General features: G+C 41.2%; 1 protein-coding gene across 1 annotated transcript in view; it reads right to left on the reverse strand.

Annotated features, from left to right (window-relative positions):
• Nucleotides 1-340: 340 nt before the first annotated feature.
• Nucleotides 341-19,334, reverse strand: part of plcb2 (phospholipase C, beta 2) — a 31,022-nt gene continuing 12,028 nt past the window's right edge. The window contains exons 20-32 of the mRNA XM_059353569.1: nucleotides 18,755-18,919; nucleotides 18,570-18,669; nucleotides 18,285-18,389; nucleotides 18,118-18,182; nucleotides 17,879-17,969; nucleotides 15,279-15,710; nucleotides 14,856-15,039; nucleotides 14,235-14,376; nucleotides 12,825-12,889; nucleotides 7,132-7,188; nucleotides 6,689-6,746; nucleotides 2,832-2,915; nucleotides 341-1,151 (exon numbers count right to left, since the gene is read on the reverse strand). Of these exons, the coding sequence (XP_059209552.1) occupies nucleotides 981-1,151; nucleotides 2,832-2,915; nucleotides 6,689-6,746; nucleotides 7,132-7,188; nucleotides 12,825-12,889; nucleotides 14,235-14,376; nucleotides 14,856-15,039; nucleotides 15,279-15,710; nucleotides 17,879-17,969; nucleotides 18,118-18,182; nucleotides 18,285-18,389; nucleotides 18,570-18,669; nucleotides 18,755-18,919 (1,719 nt within the window). The 3' untranslated portion in view covers nucleotides 341-980. The remainder of the gene's footprint in view (nucleotides 1,152-2,831; nucleotides 2,916-6,688; nucleotides 6,747-7,131; nucleotides 7,189-12,824; nucleotides 12,890-14,234; nucleotides 14,377-14,855; nucleotides 15,040-15,278; nucleotides 15,711-17,878; nucleotides 17,970-18,117; nucleotides 18,183-18,284; nucleotides 18,390-18,569; nucleotides 18,670-18,754; nucleotides 18,920-19,334) is intronic.

Consider the following 19,334-nt stretch of genomic DNA (forward strand, 5'->3'; position numbering starts at 1 on the left):
TAGTGTTTGTGTACTTTTTGGCTCATGGGTTTTGTGCAGGAAGTCCAGTACCAGAGAACTGCAGTTCCTTGACTGGACACTTAAGGCTGGCTCCAAAAGCAAGTCAATCCCCATAGACCCCCATGTTAAAATGCCCAACCTTACAGAAGAAATAATCACGTTTACAGCAAGTTCTAAAAACGGTTTTGGTCTGTAGAGCTAATTTAGCCACTTATGAAATCTGCTCTGATGCAGATGAACAGAATATAAACAGTGACATCAACAACCAGACTAAAACTAGAATGTAAACATATTCAGTAAAACGTACCTTGAAAAATGAAATAAAAACACCCATATACAGTGGAAAAGATCATTTATTAAGAACTATTCATTACAAGAAAATTATGTATTGTAGAATAATATTGAGGATTTACTGTATTTAATTGCAACTGAATCTTAAAAGTGAATGCTTTGCTGCGACTTCAGGGTATCACACACCATGTGCTGAAGTGTGACAGATGGAGTCATTGTCTCAATTCAGCCTGCAGACTCTGATTACCCAATTTTTCTTGCAACATTTATTCCTATTTCTGAACTCATTAAGATTACAGAAAGAGACTGTGAGTGTCAAACTAAAGCTTTTAGTTATGGGTTTCCATCTGGAAGATATTTGTTAAGAAAGAAAGAAAGAAAGAAAGAAAGAAAGAAAGAAAGAAAGAACGAAAGAAAGAAAAATAATTTCCAGTTGATCAAACTTTTGGCCTACAGGACATCCACAAAAACATCATTACAGCTTAATGACTCCCAAAAGAGCTCTTCTATGAATAGCCTTTCTAAATTGATATTTCACACAGAGAACATTTAATCTTCTACTATTCAATGGTTCTGCACAGACTGTAGGTTATGCAAAATGCTACAAAGAAGATGCAAGAGTTAATAAAAATGTTTTTTTAAAAGTTAGTCGATGGTTACACTGAAGGGTCTGGGATCAAAAGGCACATCTAACCCAGGAAGACATCTCCATAGAAGCCTACACCCTCCACCTTCTTGTCTCCAATCTGGTCAACCTGTTCAGGAAAGTGTGCACCAACACAGACGTTGACAGCCGCCTTCACTTCTGCAGGCAGAGACCTCAATTTCTGATCGTGCTCTTTCAAGGCCTCCTGATTGAGCTGCAGACATAGGGGCCAAAGGTTTGTTCAAGGTTACAGGCTTGCTGAAAAGACAAATTGACATTTTCATAGCTTTTTTTATCGTCAGGTGCTTATCATAATCTTTACAGAACGGATTTTAGAATTTGGCACCAGTGGAATTAAAGATCTCTGCTAACCTCAGTCTAAGGGAAGTGGCTTGAACCCAAAAGATTGATTTTAAATAAGACTGATGGAGCTATTTTCAGAATATCTAATATTATGGCAATGTGCCTGCATTTGGGGAAAATGGCTCAATATTCAATCAATGATGTTAAATACATACAGCAGAGCTTAGCATGCATATCGAAAGAAAAACGTTATCCTCATTTGTCCCTTAATCTCTTAGCATTCGTTTAAAATCCTCCCACTGCTTGTCTTGATATGAAAAAACTGTATTTGTAGGAGAATACTATTTGTGAGGCACAAAAACACAGCATCCATCTGGCGTTCAAACGTCAATGTCTAAACTATCTAACACCTCGCTTCTCAATAATAACTGCCAAGATTTCTCCAATTCAAAGCAGAGCATTGTCATCAAAGTGTTCTGACATCATTTGCAGCGGTGGGAGCTTGGTTTGTACTTTCTCAGATCGCCTAAACTGGATGTGTCACCCTGAAACATTATGTATGATCGCTGAGTGGGCAGATGGCCACCATTGACAATGAATTTGAAAAACAGGAATATTTATTGGCATAGTTTGGATTTTGCTTGTATGAATCATAATAATCACATTGTGGGGACCCACCATGGACTGTATTAAAGTAATGAATGTAGCCACCATGATGTCACACATTGGTCTGTGGACTAACGGATGATTGACCATATTTGGACGAGAGGCTGGAGCCCAGTATATTAACATTATCAGATATGGCAAATGAATATTAAAACAAATTCAACATCATGCTGTACTGAAGAAGACTTGAAAATAGCGATTAAGACCGTGAACTTGTGAGGAAAACGCTTACTGAAAAATCAAGCAAGAAGTAGGGTCATTTACTCATAGACGTCTATGGTAAGAATGCAGGTTTAAGGCACTTCTTCACTGGTCAGATCCAGAAGCTCTACATCCACTTCTTTAATACAGACTTTGGGACACAACTACCATTTGAGAGGACGTTTCCACCACAGGAATTTTTCCAGGAGACCAAGAGCACAGGAATTAAATCTGCCTTTGGACCACAGGAACAAGGATCTAAATCTAGTTACTGTGAGATGCTCCCAGGCGGATGTTTCTGAAATACTCAAACCAGCCCTTCTGGCAACCATGCCATGTTCAAAGTCACTTAAAAGACCTTTTGTCTCCATTCTGTTGCTCGGTTTGACCTTCAGCAGCTCCTCTTCACCATGTCTACATGCCTAAATGCATAGAGTTGCTGGTTTGTGATTGGCTGATTAGATATTTGCGTTAACAATCTGTCGAACAGGTGTACCTAACAAAGTGGCTGGTGAGTGTAGGTTGCAGCTGCTGCGGTAGTGAGCCATTTATATGTTGCATTTAACTGAAAAACTTGCAGTGATTGGCTACAAGCAAAACCTTACAAATGTTTTCGTTTTTTCTAGAATTGGGAGTTGAGAAGTGGTACTGGTTATATCGCTTCATGAAGACATCGAGTATTGATACCCAGTGCCCTCCTAAGTGATTCAAAGTGTGTTTGTACCTGGTTAGTCAGGGTCTTGATTTCCTCCAGTGTAGCAGCCTGTTTCTTCATCAGAGCCGCTTGCTGAGGGCTGTAATCTGAAGACTGTAATGATACAATAAAGTACACACAACAGTGAAAAACACGATTGATCTGTGGCTCGAATTTGTGAGTGTGTGTGTGTGTGTGTGCATGTTGTATAAAGTGAGAGTTTGCATGTCTATAAGCCCTTCTGCTCATGTTTCTCTGTGTTTGTGTGTGTGTATATCTAGAGAGGAATGTACCCACGGGATGCAACCCAAGCAAGAGAATCAATATAGTTAAGTCACAACAGGTTGAACTTGTCTCGTTCGGTTATATAGTCATGATTGCACTCGGCCATTCAATACTGAGGCTCTGCTGATTTATAAATATTTGCTGTAATTAATGTGACAAATGCTTATTAGGTAGATCAGAATGGGCTGCAATGTGTGAGTAGGGTTTGCTCCCATCCAGATGGAGTCGATCGGAGAGGAGCAGAGTGGTCTCCGGGTCTTTTATCCAGAGACAACACGCCTGAATGTTGATGAGAGGAACAAGAGCGGGGCCCAGTGAGTCATCGACCACACATGAATTAGTCTGCTCCCTGTAAACAGCTTCTGAGTAATGGACAAGCCTGGCCTATGGTCAGGGCCCGCTGCACTTTACTCACTGGGTAAAAGCATGTGTGTTTGGCTGTGTGGTGGTTTGGTTGAATGGGGGTGCCCGCTCATGTGTGTGAGTACAACAATGTAGTGTGTCTATAAGGCAACACGTGGGTATGTGAGCATGTGTTCAGATGCATGAAAGGAAAGCGCCGGAACATGCCTGTTTCTTCCATGTTTTGTTCAGTTCTTTAGACACTCGAGGTCTCATGGTAACCATGGTTCGGCTGCTCAATGCAACATTTGTTGAACAAGAGGGAGGATGTGAGCTGTGCCTGTGTACTGATGCATGTATGAGTGGAGCTACAGACATCAGATTATTCACTTTCTTGCAGAGATAAAAAATTAGGGCTGCACCTAACCTTATTTTTCTATCTATTAATCTTTTTCTACGACAACAATGAATATATCCAAATTCACTTTAAAAACTTGTCGTTTATATTTCAGTATTATATTGAATCTTTCAATTATTCAATATCAGGTGAAGATTTCCATCTGAACTCTGGTTTCTTTAAAGAACTAGTTTGATATTTGGATTGATGTGTGATTATTCGCTTTCTTGCAGAGATAAAATTAGGGCTGCACCTAACCTTTTTTTCTATCTATTTATCTATTTATCTTTTTATCTTTTTGCGACAACAACAATACATTTATACTTTTATATTTATATATATTCAAGGATATTATCTTTAAAACAAACAAATTATGTACTGCAGGGCATTATTCCCCAACAGAATTTAATTTTTTTTTTTAAATTTGGGCAATATATGATGAAGATTTCCATCTGAATTGCAGTTTCCTTTCAAGAAGAAGTTGCAGGGATTTAAATAAAATTATATATATATTATTATTACTATTATTATATTTCAATATTATATTCAATCATCTTCTCTTTAAGACAAACAAATATGACAAAGTTTGCACTGCAGAGCATTATTCCCCAAAAGAAAACCGCCCAGTCTTTACCTGTAATCTGTGTTTTACAGTCTCATAAAGTCTCTCCATAATAAAATTAATGCCAGAGCTTTTCCATTTAAGTAAAATAAGTGAAATAATTAAAAACAAAATAAAATTAACTTTCTAGAAGAACACAAAAACACTGTTTCTGCCAGTTTAGCAGTATATGACAAAAATCAATTTACACTAAAAATAGTGCAATTTAAGTAACCGGAAAAAACGGAATTATCAAAACTAGAAGATAAATCAACTCTCATTTCCTTTCCTTTCTTCCCTTCCTCCTCTTTTTTTGGCATTAAAAATCAGGTGAAGATTTCCATCTGAACTGCAGTTTCCTTTGAAGAAGTAAATGGATATTTTGAGATGATTCGCTGCAGGGACTTAGATATAATTATGACAGCAGATGTAGCATCTTTTAGCAGTCAATCACGCCTCTTATGGTTCTTTATGGCGTTATTAGGGCCTCGGGGCAATCGCACCGAGCACTACTGTTATACTGTGGAATTCTTCTTATTCCTCTTCCGGACGCAATTTCGTCCCGCTACTAGTCCAAATTATATATCAAAACGTGCGGTTTGATCGGGATCGGTGTGCTATTACTTTTCTCTGCGGAATATGAATTTTTCGCGACGTAAGTCGCGAAAAACTGCCCAAAATTTTGCATTGAAATGAATGGGACGGCCGAAAGAAAATGAGCAAAAAAGAACATTAATTGAAGATTTTCAGACGTCTACTTTTCCGGCATAATTTCACCTAGAGACTCCATTTAAACTTTAAACAGTAGACACAAGTCTTGTGTATTGGTGTATTACTTTGCGTTTCGATAGGTCATATAGTTTTTTATCAATCCCTGTTCAATGACCATGATCATTTTTGGAGAAATTCTGACATTATAATGGGTGTGTATTGCACGGAATGTTCGTGTCAGAGTGTGTGATGTCATCGCTCAGAGTGTAGAGGGAGAGGTAAAACTGTCAAAAAATAAATTTGAAAACTGCGCTCCAGGCCGCAAATTCCACTCTACAGAAATAATTTATACATAGAAATGTAGGAAAATTTGTCTTCTCACTCACAATCCTCTGGTAAAGCTGTCAGAGTTATAGTTTGGGCGTACGACGCAAAGATGCGCCACCAAAACCACCAACAGCCTCATTGGGTCCCATATTAAAAACGCAGGAAGATTTCGGAAAAAGTGAGATTTAACTGTTTTTTTAGATCGCTCTAACAAAGCTATTTTTTCATTTTTCTTAAAAAAAAAACATATGTAGAGGTTCAGGAAGAACTCAGGACGCTCAAAGTGAAGTCGGATCAATGATAGGTATTATGGTTTTGCCAAAAATGCTTTCTGTTCGAGGCCAGAAATTTCACTCTGCCCACCTCTGGCTGCTGTCACTCTGCCAGAAGATTCCACAGCTGTTAATTCCGTTGATTGCTCTGCTCTGATTGGTCGAACCCACGCTTTGATGTTTTGATGTGATTACAGTTACAGATACAAGCACGCACACACACACACACACACTGGTCATTTAATGTAATATCAGTTACAGATACACGCACGCACACACACACTGGTCATTTAATGTAATAACAGTTAAAGATACACGCACGCACACACACACTGGTCATTTAATGTAATAACAGTTAAAGATACACGCACGCACACACACACACACACACTGGTCATTTAATGTAATAACAGTTAAAGATACACGAACGCACACACACACTGGTCATTTAATGTAATAACAGTTAAAGATACACGCACGCACACACACAATGGTCATTTAATGTAATATCAGTTAAAGATACACGCACGCACACACACACTGGTCATTTAATGTAATAACAGTTAAAGATACACACACACACACACACACATATGCGCGCGTAAGCGCGCACACTCCTCCAGATACAAATGTTTCACACACACACATTTTGAGGTTAAAGGGCATAGGTTGCTGTATAAATAAATACTTGAAGAGGAATAGTATCATAACATTACTAGTATTAATTGTTTGAAATCTCTGAAGAATCTCATCATAGTGTACACACACCGGCAGTAGCCCCCGTGGCCCTTTCAAAATTTCCGCCAGAGGAAATTTTCTAGTTAATGTGTGCTTTCTCATCTAATCTCAACAACAGCTGCAACAACACTGAATAAGCGCATTCCCAAAAATGTCAAACTACTCCCTTAATAATACATAAATGCTCATGAAATCTTTGGTTTAAAAGACTTACCACACCATCTGACTGACTGGGCTCATCCAGCACCTCTGTGCTCATTGACTTTTTCAACCTAAGAGATAAAAAAACATATTTATGTATGAAACCTCAAAAATTCATCAATTAATGTGCGATGCCACAAGTCAGAGGGGGAAGAACATTTGTCCTCTCATAGAAAAGAAAAAGTCTAAAGTACTCGGAAATAAAAAAAGAAGGAAAAAAAATCCAAGGAACTTTTTATGGCAAAAACTTAAAAAGCCTTTATTCAGGTGACTGAATGGAGCCTTTGGGAATGGAGCCTTCGGGATATTTCACAATGAAATAGCCACAGGAAGAAAGTTTCCATTTTACTTTTTGTCAGAAGACTGCCTTGGACCATTCTTCCTTTTGAACATTTGTGTGTTTCCATCCAAAGAAATGTGATAATTCAAAGTAACTGAAGGTAAGGTCATGCTCACTTTGCTTTCTCTGAGGACGAACATTTGAGTGATTTCTTCTTATTCTCTTTGGTTTCACTGCAAAACAGTAAAGCAAAGACAGTTGTTTACAGGGACACTTTTCACTCTTTTAGGATTTGAGTCAAGAGGGACTGCTTTTTCATTGAAACAAGATTTGCTGGGCTGTGTGTTTGTGCTTGTGACCTTTTCTTTACAGTTTAAGGAAGGCTTAAAATGTGACGTCTGTGTGGATCTCTCTCTCTCTCTCTCACCCACCCACTCACACACACACACACACACACACACACACACGCGCACACACACACACAAACACACACACAGTCCACCATAACCACTATGAGGGGTATTTTATGCCAGCACACTATACTAAAACGCGTGTACAGCGCTTATGCGATGACATCAAACGTCTAACGTGCGCATGTAGGCGTCACGCAGACGATGTACACGCGTTGTTGCGCATACGCCTACGTGACGGCTGCGTGACGGGTGAACTACGCCTCAAATACGTGACATGAAGACCAGCGTGACTGTTAAGTATAATTCTACATAGGCGTACAGACACGCGTATTGCGAGTACACCAGATAACATAGGTGACGGGTGAAAAGTGCCACGAGCGAACGTAGCAGACGCCTGTGTGTGTGTGTAACGCGTGTACGCCTATAACAGTTCAGCTGTTACACAGAGTCTCAGCTTCATACGGGATTGTGAAAGCAGAACTTACAGATGAACTCCAAGCCCCTTTCATTTTTTATTTTCTTGATGATATTTAATGATAGCAAGGGTGAAAGGGATAATTAAAATAATTTCAGCTACTTAAAAATAGTAATAGTAAAGTGCGACGCTCACAGCCAGTTCCCAGTTCGCTCTTGGACATACAGTTCATTATGCATCAGCTGTAATGTACAAATTGAATATTAAGTAGCCATGCGGACCTGTCCAATGAATAAGGATGCTTCTTGAGTAATTTTATGCACTTGGACATACAGTTCATTAAGCATCAGCCGAGGCGTGTACCTATATAACCAAAGTGAGAGCAGTGTCCGCATACTCGGCACAACGTCAAACACGTTCCCGGTGGGTGTTGGCCTCCGCCAGGGTTGCCCCTTGTCTCCGATTCTGTTCGTGGTCTTCATGGACAGGATCTTAAGGCGCAGCCGGGGGGAGGAAGGGATCCGGTTTGGTGACCTCAGAATTGCATCTCTGCTTTTTGCAGATGATGTGGTTCTTTTGGCTTCATCAAGCCGAGACCTCCAGCACTCACTGGGGCGGTTTGCAGCCGAGTGTGAAGCGGTTGGAATGAGAGTCAGCACCTCCAAGTCTGAGGCCATGGTTCTCTGCCGGAAAACGGTGGACTGCCCCCTCTGGGTGGGGAGAGAGGTACTGCCTCAAGCGAAGGAGTTCAAGTATCTCGGGGTCTTGTTCACGAGTGAGGGTAGAATGGAGCGTGAGATGGACAGGCGGTTTGGTGTGGCGTCAGCAGTGATGCGGGTGTTGTACCGGACCGTTGTTGTGAAGAAGGAGCTGAGCCTGAAGGCAAAGCTCTCGATTTACCGGTCCATCTACGTTCCAACCCTCACCTATGGTCATGAGCTTTGGGTAGTGACCGAAAGAATGAGATCGCGGGTACAAGCGGCCGAAATGAGCTTCCTCCGTAGGGTGGCTGGGCTCAGCCCTAGAGATAAGGTGAGGAGCTCAGACATCGGGAGGGAGCTCGGAGTAGAGCCACTGCTCCTTCGCGTCGAAAGGAGCCAGTTGAGGTGGTTTGGGCATCTGGTAAGGATGCCTCCCGGGGCACGTCCAACTGGTAGGAGGCCCCGGGGAAGACCCAGAACACGGTGGAGGGATTATATCTCTCGCCTGGCCTGGGAACGTCTCGGGGTCCCCCAGGAGGAGCTGGACGTTGTGGCTGGGGAGAGGGGCGCCTGGAATACCCTGCTTAGCCTGCTGCCCCCGCGACCCGGCCCCGCACAACGGCTGGTGGCTCAACCTTAAACAGTACAAGTAAACACTGGCGTGAGACAACAGAAAGATTAAAGGCCGGTGTTGTGTCCTTAATGGTTTCCACACTAACTTGTTGCCGTAGGCTATGCGCATGTTCTGTTACGCATGAGCTGTCCGTGGGACTGAAACAACAATCGCCATTAATGTGAGGATTCTGTCTGATGTTGTGCTGTTCCTTAACACCTTATCTACTGTTTGGGTTCATCTGTAGTCGGCACTTTGTGCAATAAAATAATTTATTGTGCCATGCGATAGAGCCAATACGCATGTTTTGTCTTTACTGTTGTATTGTGTACAGCCTTTATAGAGCTCTGTTGGGAGAGCTTGTGTACGGAAGCGCATTGCATTCACTGGATAAAAAAAAAATAGACACCTTTTCTCATAATTACGAGATCCTGATCTCATAATTACGAGATCCTCGTAAGATAAAGAAAAAGGAAATGTCTGTAAATCCTCTCTCAGTGGCAATGATGGTGCTATCGCAGTTAATCTGCTACTACTACCTTCTAGGTTTGAGATACTGGGAAATACTGGTGTTTCTTAAAAATGAGGATGGTATTAATATTAGTATGTCAACACTGCGTGACAAAATAAAAGTCCTGTATTAATAAATACTTATTATCAAGCATAAAAAAGAGGGGAAAAGTATCATCATACACTAGTATAGGCTACTGTTCTCTGAACCATGCACGGTTCACATTTATTAACATAATTATTATTGATTATTAATCATAATCATAACTAATGCCGGCGGGTGAGTCTGATGTTTGGGAAGGCCACATGTTATACACAGCGACGGGCAGAAGTTGACCGGACGGAGCCCGGTCACCGGTGCTGCTGATCGCTTCTGAAGTAAGCTACTTTCATGTTGTTTATCTCATCACCATGGCAACGCAGTAGCTGCATCATAATAAATCCCTGGAATATGAGGGAAGCTTGCTCGCGATCGCAGCTCCTTTGATGAGAACGCGCACAGAGCACAAAGCTCAGAACCGGACAACCGGAACCGGAAAATAACACCAGTTAACTCTAACCGGGGATAAAGGTTTTGTTGAGCCGGAACATGAACACAGAGCCTGGTTGAGCCTCCTCTGTACTAAAGCCCTCAGGTCTACTCTTCATGTAATAACTGCGCCGGGTATCGCCGGTGCTGCTGCCCCTTCTGAAGTACTTTTACGTTGTTTATCTTATCACCATGGCAACGCGTTGTCACTGGCAAGTTGTCAGCATAGTGACGAACGGGCAGCAGCTGCAACGACAACCTCACACACATTATAAACATAATAATCATTGGAAATGAGGATTTGTGAAGTTATGGCTTCAGTGCTGATGTTTAGCCACAGGGTGGCGCAGTTATTACATGAAGAATATGTTTATTATGATGCAGCTGCTGCGTTGCCATGGTGATGACAACATAAAAGTACTTCAGAAGCGACCGGCGATACCCGGCGCTGTGTATAACATGTGGTCAGATAGGCTTCCCAAACGTCAGGCTCACCCGCCGGCATTAGTTATGATTATGATTAATAATCAATAATAATTATGTTAATAAATGTGAACCGTCCATGGTTCAGAGAACAGTAGCCTATACTAGTGTATGATGATACTTTTTCCCTCTTTTTTATGCTTGATAATAAGTATTTATTAATACAGGACTTTTATTTTGTCACACAGTGTTGACATACTAATATTAATACCATCCTCATTTTTAAGAAACATCAGTATTTCCCAGTATCTCAAACCGAGAAGGTAGTAGTAGCAGATTAACTGCGATAGCGCCATCATTGCCACTGAGAGAGGATTTACAGACGTTTCCTTTTTCTTTATCTTACGAGGATCTCGTAATTATGAGATCAGGATCTCGTAATTATGAGATCAGGATCTCGTAATTATTAGAAAAGGTGTCTATTTTTTTTTTATCCAGTGAATGCAATGCGCTTCCGTACACAAGCTCTCCCAACAGAGCTCTATAAAGGCTGTACACAATACAACAGTAAAGACAAAACATGCGTATTGGCTCTATCGCACGGCACAATAAATCATTTTATTGCACAAAGCGCCGACTACAGATGAACCCAAACAGTAGATAAGGTGTTAAGGAACAGCACAACATCAGACAGAATCCTCACATTAATGGCGATTGTTGTTTCAGTCCCACGGACAGCTCATGCATAACAGAACATGCGCATAGCCTACGGCAACAAGTTATTGTGGAAACCATTAAGGACACAACACCGGCCTTTAATCTTTCTGTTGTCTCACGCCAGTGTTTACTTGTACTGTTTAAGGTTGAGCCGCCAGCCGTTGTGAGAAATAAAGCATGACGCGGTGCGAGCCGCAAATATAACGACCACCCGTCAACGAAGAGTTCCAGGTTGGTCACAAGGGCCGAGTTACAAATGCAATTATACATTTATTTCCTTTCTTACATACTTGTTTATATTTTTTGTAACAAAATATGTTTTTATCAAACTATGATGGCGAATTTTGAGTTTAACAGCCGCTTCGCTTCACAATTAAAGCAATACATGTTTTACCAAGAGAGACCTATTACACAGTTTAGGCTGTTTCAGTCTACCTAAATACAATTTAAGTACACACCTCGGCTGATGCTTAAGGAACTGTATGTCCAAGCGCATAAAATTACTCAAGAAGCATCCTTATTCATTGGACAGGTCCGCATGGCTACTTAATATTCAATTTGTACATTACAGCTGATGCATAATGAACTGTATGTCCAAGAGCGAACTGGGAACTGGCTGTGAGCGTCGCACTTTACTATTACTATTTTTAAGTAGCTGAAATTATTTTAATTATCCCTTTCACCCTTGCTATCATTAAATATCATCAAGAAAATAAAAACGGGCCTGAAAATGATAGAAATATCCTGACAGCTCTGTTGGGGCTTGGAGTTCATCTGTAAGTTCTGCTTTCACAATCCCGTATGAAGCTGAGACTCTGTGTAACAGCTGAACTGTTATAGGCGTACACGCGTTACACACACACACAGGCGCCTGCTACGTTCGCTCGTGGCACTTTTCACCTGTCACCCATGTTATCTGGTGTACTCGCAATACGCGTGTCTGTAAGCACGCCTACTAATCAGACTTTATGCTGGCACAGGCGACGCGTTTTAGGCGTTTAAGTATAGTGTGCTGGCATAAAATACCCCTGATATAACCACCCCACCACACCATAAGCCAGCCAAGGACATTAGAAGACCCGTACATAAATGGTAAATGGAGTGCACTTATATATCGCTTTTATCCAAAGCACTTCACAGTACAGACAGCGCTCATTCACCCATTCACACACACATTCATACAGAGGCAGAGGCTACCCTAAACGGTACCACCTGCCAACATTGGGAATTCCTTCACACACCAATGAACGCAGCATCAGGAACAATTTGGGGTTCAGTATCTTACTCAAGGATTCGATCAAACCACCAACATTCCGATCAGTGGGCGACTGCTCTACCAACTGAGCCACAGCTGGTCCCCCATAGATGTGAGTTATTCATTCATGCAAAATATCAAATGTTTCACCTAAGATGACACTGACACACACAAACACACACACACACACACACACACACCAAAATCTCAAGGCACAGATTGGATAAACTCAAAGCCCCCCACGCTGCCGATGTGTACAGCATGTCCTGAATGTGTTGTATGTGTGCTCACACCTCTCCAGGGTCTTCAGTTCAATGATGTGTCTCTCTGTGGCCATCTCCAACAGTTTGGCCAGTCTCTGTCACAATAGAGGGAGGACATGACACAATCACAGTCAAGATAAAGCTAGAAAATGAGACTACAGTAGCTCGAATTAACAATGTCCATGCTGTGTGTGTCTTTTGTCCAAACAAAAGTTCAGCCCTCTGTTGTTAATTAGCATGAAATTTGGCTTTAAGTTTAACGATAGCACTTGGCCCAGGGACTGTCACCTCACTCCACAGCACTCAAATAACCCAATAGAGCACTCCGTTTCAGTGCAGTCCAGAAGTTAAGGGAAGGGTGCCTCTGAGCACCTGTAAATAATCGATAGAGGATCTAAAGCACCAGCTGCCTGCACCGTGATCCCAGAGACACAACAGGTAGAGGAAGGTAAATTAAGGTGCTCCATGAAAGACCTGGATGCATCCTGAGCTAAGAAAACGAATGCTATTTTTGGGATGAATCATTTGATGTAAAAAAGACAACAAAGAAGTGGATATGAGGAGAGTAATGGTTGGTTGAGGACATTCAAGTACCAATTTAAAAATCTTCATAAATGTTTTTTTTTTAGATTATTTTTCTTTTTGTATTTTCTTTTCAAGTTTAACTTGCAATTGCCTGTGAGCTGTAGCTCGACGCAGATAAGACCAAACTGTGAGCATATATCAGGGGACACATATTGGGCAAGACCAAGATGTGAATCCGTGTTCATCGGGACTGTAACGGACCCAACTCACAATTATAAGTCGAGAGAAAAGTTCTATTACACATTCATTAACTTTTCTTTCTTCTATTCATTTTAAACTCTGCTCTGCATTTTGTTTTATTCTTGCTTTCTCTGTAAATCACTTTGAATTGCAATTGTGTATGCAATGTGCTATACAAATACAGCTGCCTTGCTTTATTATTATTATTTTTTTAGTGCAGTGCAGGTTAAGAACAGTTACTGGTAGAGTTCATATGGTAAACTCTGTAACAAGTTGCTTATTTACACATCCAGCAGGTACAGAGCAACATTATTGTTCATTTTCAGTTGTGTTTGCATCCACCTGGTGAATCTTAGTCTAATATCCACTCTCTTTTCTCTCTGTTTTTGTTTCTACTATCTCCTGAGGGAAATATCTGACTCTTATGCTGCTTTATGTTTCACTACTAGTTACTAGCCGCTAACTTTTGGTGTTTGGTGGTGAACAAGTGGTGTACAATTAGTTTTTCAATCTTTGGCCCCGCTGAACCAAAACAGTGAAGTTTCTGAAAGGCACTTTAACACTCTTTGACTACGGGGGAACTGCAGGGTCAGCAAAAGAAGATGATAAACTTGAATGCCTTTCACATATGTTTCCATCTATAACATCATTTTAAACCAGTATTTCTTGACTTACCTCTGTAGCAAACTGCTCCTTCTTCTTCTTCAGCTGATCACACTGCTCTGTCCACAGAGCCTGCAGCTCAGCCTGCATTTTTTCCTTCTGCTCCTGCACCTGCTCTGTCTTCACACTGGAGTCAGAGGTGTTCCCCCCTCCCCTGATGATACAACACAACAGGACTATGTTATTACTGGAAATCCCACATTTGGCCTTGAATAACACATTTTGTCCTGAAAGCGTACTGTGGGGGCTATGCACAAAAAGCACTTAAGCTCATATTCATTTAGCTTTTCTCTTCATCCTGTAATATTCTGCTTCAGCAGGAAAAACTCATTAGCCAGGGAATATTCTCTGTGCTTCTAAATGTAATCTCATTAATGGCACTGACCAAAACAACAACAACAACTTAATTAGTGGGTTAGTATTAATATGCTGTTAAATCTGCTAATAATTTATTGGAAACAGAACAATCTTTGGTGAATAACTAAACATAACACAGTCGGACAGATGGATCAAAGTATGTGACACCCCTCCTCCCACAAATACTATCTGGTCGTCTTTTGTCAAACATTTCTCTCCTTCCATATTTCAGCTGGAAAGTGACTCTGAATAGACAAGAAATAGAAAGAAAATTACTCTTTTTTCTTCACCGAGCCCTTCTTCTTGATGGCCTTGAAGGAATCAGAGTATTTCTGAATCAGATCCTCTCCCTTTTTCTGATACTTCTTTTCTGCTTCTTTCATGTCTTTCTCCTGGCGCTTGATGACCTTCAGATAGTTCTTGTGCTGTGTCAGTTCCTCAGCGGTCACAGTCAAAGGCTCTGCAGCATGAACACATAGAGCTTTGTTGTGAGAATCCTCCTACATGTGCTGGCAGTGGAAATGCATTTTTATAGATTTATTCAACAAAAAAAGTCTAAAATTGTCTATATTTTACTACATTTTCCTTCTCAGGGATCTTAAGATATAGTGCACTGACACAACAGAAACTATGATGAGTACAGCACATGAAGCACTTTGGTGTTACCTTCACTGGATGTTGGTGGCTGAGATGAGTCACCTGATTCTGCTAACTCGGGCGATGCACTTTCTGCACAGGGCAAGGCTACAGCAGAAGGCTCTTCAGCAGCAGGTTCTTCAGCAGCACTGGCATCTTTTGTACCTGGTTTATCATCTGAAGCAGGCTCAGGGTCTGTACTGGAGCTATCCACAGGCTCTTCTTTGGTTTCAGGAGCTGCCTCTGGCTTTGCTTCATCCTCAGGGGCTGCCTCCTCTGGGGAAGGAGAGGGTTCAGAAAGGGTTTCAGGTGTGTCCTGGGTTGTATCTTCAGGAGGAGTGTTGTCAGGAGTTTGAGGAGGTTCTGCTTCAGGTTGTGGAGCATCTGACTTGTTTTCACTCTCTTCTTCAGCTTCTTCAGCACTTTCCTCTGGTAGGGACTGTGGTGGTTGGTCACTGGTGTCAACTGGTGGTGTAGGTTCAGGTGCGGCATTTTCTACAAGTGGGAAGTGTTCAAATATAGCTTCTTAAAGGACCACTTCACCGCCAAATCAAAAATACATATTGTTTTCCCTTATCACCAGTATAGACAACACAATATGCTTAACCTAATATCACACAAACAAATATTATATTTCATGTTAGTTCATGTTTCATGTTTATTGAACATATCCATTAAACATTCAAAGTGATGGTGGAAAAAGTAAGTGAACCCTTGATTTAATAACTGGTTGAACCTCCTTTGGCAGCAATAACCTCAACCAAACGCTTCTGATATCTCCTTTTTCTGATTTCTCCTTATCTCCTTTATCCTCTATCCTCGCTTGAACCGGAAGTTCTTTCGCGGGCGCCATCTTTATGACCGTTCCAAAGCTCTTATTTGTGCTCGGAGGATAGAGGATAGAGGAGGCATACCGGAGGAGGCACAAGCGAGGATACATGAGAGCATCCTATGCGGAAGTCTTTTAGCGGTGGCCCCGCCCCCGGTTATTGATTAGACGCTGCAGCTGATCAGACTGATCTTATACATCGCAACATCACTGTAGTTTCAAACCGGAGTGAAGACAGATCACAGATTAAACTAAAGTGTGTCACCACAAGTTCTATATTTTATTTATATGATTCACCATGTAGTTCAAATCTGTTTTATTGTGACTGAACAACAAAAAGACCACAAACATATTTCTACATTTATAATAAATTAAGAGATAGATCGCTCTAGAAGTTTTTTTACTATTCGTGATCTGTTTTTTCCACCATACAGATTTATTATGGATATTATTAAAGTTAAATCAAAACAGTAAAGAGTATCAGAGTCTGTCCGTCAGCAAGAAACACTTTTACATTGTCATTTTCATCAGTCCCACGTGAGGCTGATCCTTGCTGAGTGTAGCTTTGATCTGAGTGACATAATTTACATTTTACCTTAATCATCTAACCTAATAAAACATTGGCCGGTGTTCAGCGGACACAGTCATGTTCTGGGATATTAAATAATACATTTATCACCAGGATCGTCTACTACGACGGCGTATTAGGGCCATGTATGAAAAAATAAATAAATGGGGACCCAGGGGAGAAGGGCCCAGCCACCATGGCATGATTAAAATGTGTGTGCGCTTGCATTTGTGGTACCGGACGGACCCAGTGAGGCATAGACCAGTATTACCCCCCTCCCCCGGGTCCGTATTTTTTTTCGTACTTGGCCCTAATACGCCGTCCTAATATATACAGAACCAAATAATAATAAATAAATAATATAAAGGCATTCCCGTGCCCCTGAGCTGGACACAGTTCACAGTAAAAATACACAATGGAGGTTGTTATTCATGTGCAGGTGTTTGTTAAACAGAGAAAACACTTATTATTATTATTATTATTATTATTATTATTATTATTAGGGCATGTCTCCAGCTGTTAAAGCGACTGACAGCTGATACAGCTGTGATCTGCTGCTGCCGTCATTAGAAACGGACGTCGCTTCGCGTTTAGAGGGAAGGACGTCCCATGTCTCTTAAATCATTTCCCCTCTCCTCGCTTTCTAAGGACTAAGTGAACGGCGCAAGTGAGGGAAGCAGGGATGTGAAATAAGAGCAATGGGATGTACCCCAGACCTGCACTCTTCCTTACAGAACTGCTTCAGCTCAGACATATTCTTGAGTGTTCGGAGATCTCTTTTTTCGTGAGGCATGGTTCACATCAACAGATGCTTCTTGTGAATAGCAAACTCAAAGTTTGAGTGTTTTTTACAGGTCAAAGTATCTCTACACCTCACTCAAATCTCATTTAATTGTCAGGACTCCAAGTTTGCCAACTCCTGACTCAAATTATAATGGAGTCATTAGGGTTCTACCAGCATTATGAATGTTTCATCGATATATTCAATAAAGGCATGGAATTTTATAATTATTTGCATGGCATTAGGTTAAGCATGATGTGTTTGTCTATACTTGAGACTTATATGCAGATCAGATCACATTGTATAACTAATGCAGAAAACTAGGTTATTTCAAAGGGTTCACATACTTTTTCTTGCAACTGTACATATTCTCATAAACAGATCTGTATGTCTCACTTTAAGTCTACACGACATACTTACTACAGGAGCTATATTAGAGCTTAGTATCTGACAAAAAATTTACTCCCATTCACAAGCTTCATTACCTGCAGCAGGGGCCTCACTCTCCTTAGCTTTGTCCGTGGGGGTTTGGACCACAAGAGGCAACTCATAGGGAGAAATGTAGTCAGAGGATGACTACATGGGCACAAAAAGGACAGGAACATCACAATCTAACAAGGCTGCTCATCTTCCAGGAAATGAATTAGTGCTGTTAATGATTTAAGGGAGAACTGGGGACATTACTGATATGTCGGTTTTAGTAGATGATTAGTAGTTGAATTACCTCCTTTGGGGCTTTTGCTGTCTTCTCCGTTCCCTTTGTTGGGTTAAATAAGGCATCTGTGAAATCTGAGGTAGAATTAAATGCATTAATAATTCACACTTTACCAAATGTGCGCAAAAAAAACTGAACAGACTCGTCCCTGACTGTGACGACACAACGTGAAGCACCTGCAAAGGCAGCAGGGATGTAGTCCTTGACCTCGATGTACACAAAGAGAGCAGGCAGAGTGAGCGGCATGTTGCTTTCACTGCGCAGGCAGATGTGATGGAAACCTTCAGGGCATAAAACATAAAACCATAAAACCCTGGTGAAGTAAATACAAGGCAGCAGCCGCTCCGCTGAGCCAGAAGCTGACTGTTACGTGTTAGCAAACATTCTGAGGCCTTAGCTGACTCAGTAGTGTTTTGAATTATGCAGATGAGATGAAGCATGAAGCGTTTTTTTTCACTGACCTGATTGGATGGCATTAAGTGGGATGATCCTGTGTCCTAAGAATTTTCCGTTCTCTTCATGGACTATAATTCTTAGAGAGGCCATTTCTGGGAGCAGGATCTGTGCATCATAACAACAACAATTATATTAAGACCAGCAGCAGCAGTAGCAACACAGTTGATTATGATATACTACTGAAACACACCTTCTCAAAAACAAAAGGCTCCTCATTCCACACTGGGTTGATGGCGTTGGGTGTGGTTGTCCACTTAGTGCGATATTTCTTCTTGGGGTCTCCTGGCAGCCCGATCACCTCCACCTCGACTCCTGTTTTCACGTTCTTGTCAGACAGAAACTGACCCGAATAGATCTAAGGAGGCAGGTGAGTCCAAGGACAGATTACTGAACGAGCCGACTGGGCTCAGGCCCAGGGGCCCAAAGTGTCAGGGGGCACCCCTGACCTTCACTTACAAAATGTCACATAGTAGAGGCTACACAGAGATTCAAAATGATTTCAAAGTGACACAAACTAACCACAAAAAGAAACAAATCACTACAAAGAGACACAAACCCAAAAAGACATACAAAACAACCACAAATGATGACAAAGAGATACTAAACTACTACAAATAGGCACAAAATGACCAAAAAGATTACCTAAACGAATTATTATGAAACAACACAAAAAAATGACATACAAAACCACAAAAAGATGAGGAATGTCTACAAAGAGACAACAAAGTAACAATAACAACAAAAAAGAAGCAACCAGAGGTGTCTGTTTC

This window comes from Centropristis striata, chromosome 16, assembly GCF_030273125.1.
Source record: "Centropristis striata isolate RG_2023a ecotype Rhode Island chromosome 16, C.striata_1.0, whole genome shotgun sequence".
NCBI lineage: Eukaryota > Metazoa > Chordata > Actinopteri > Perciformes > Serranidae > Centropristis > Centropristis striata.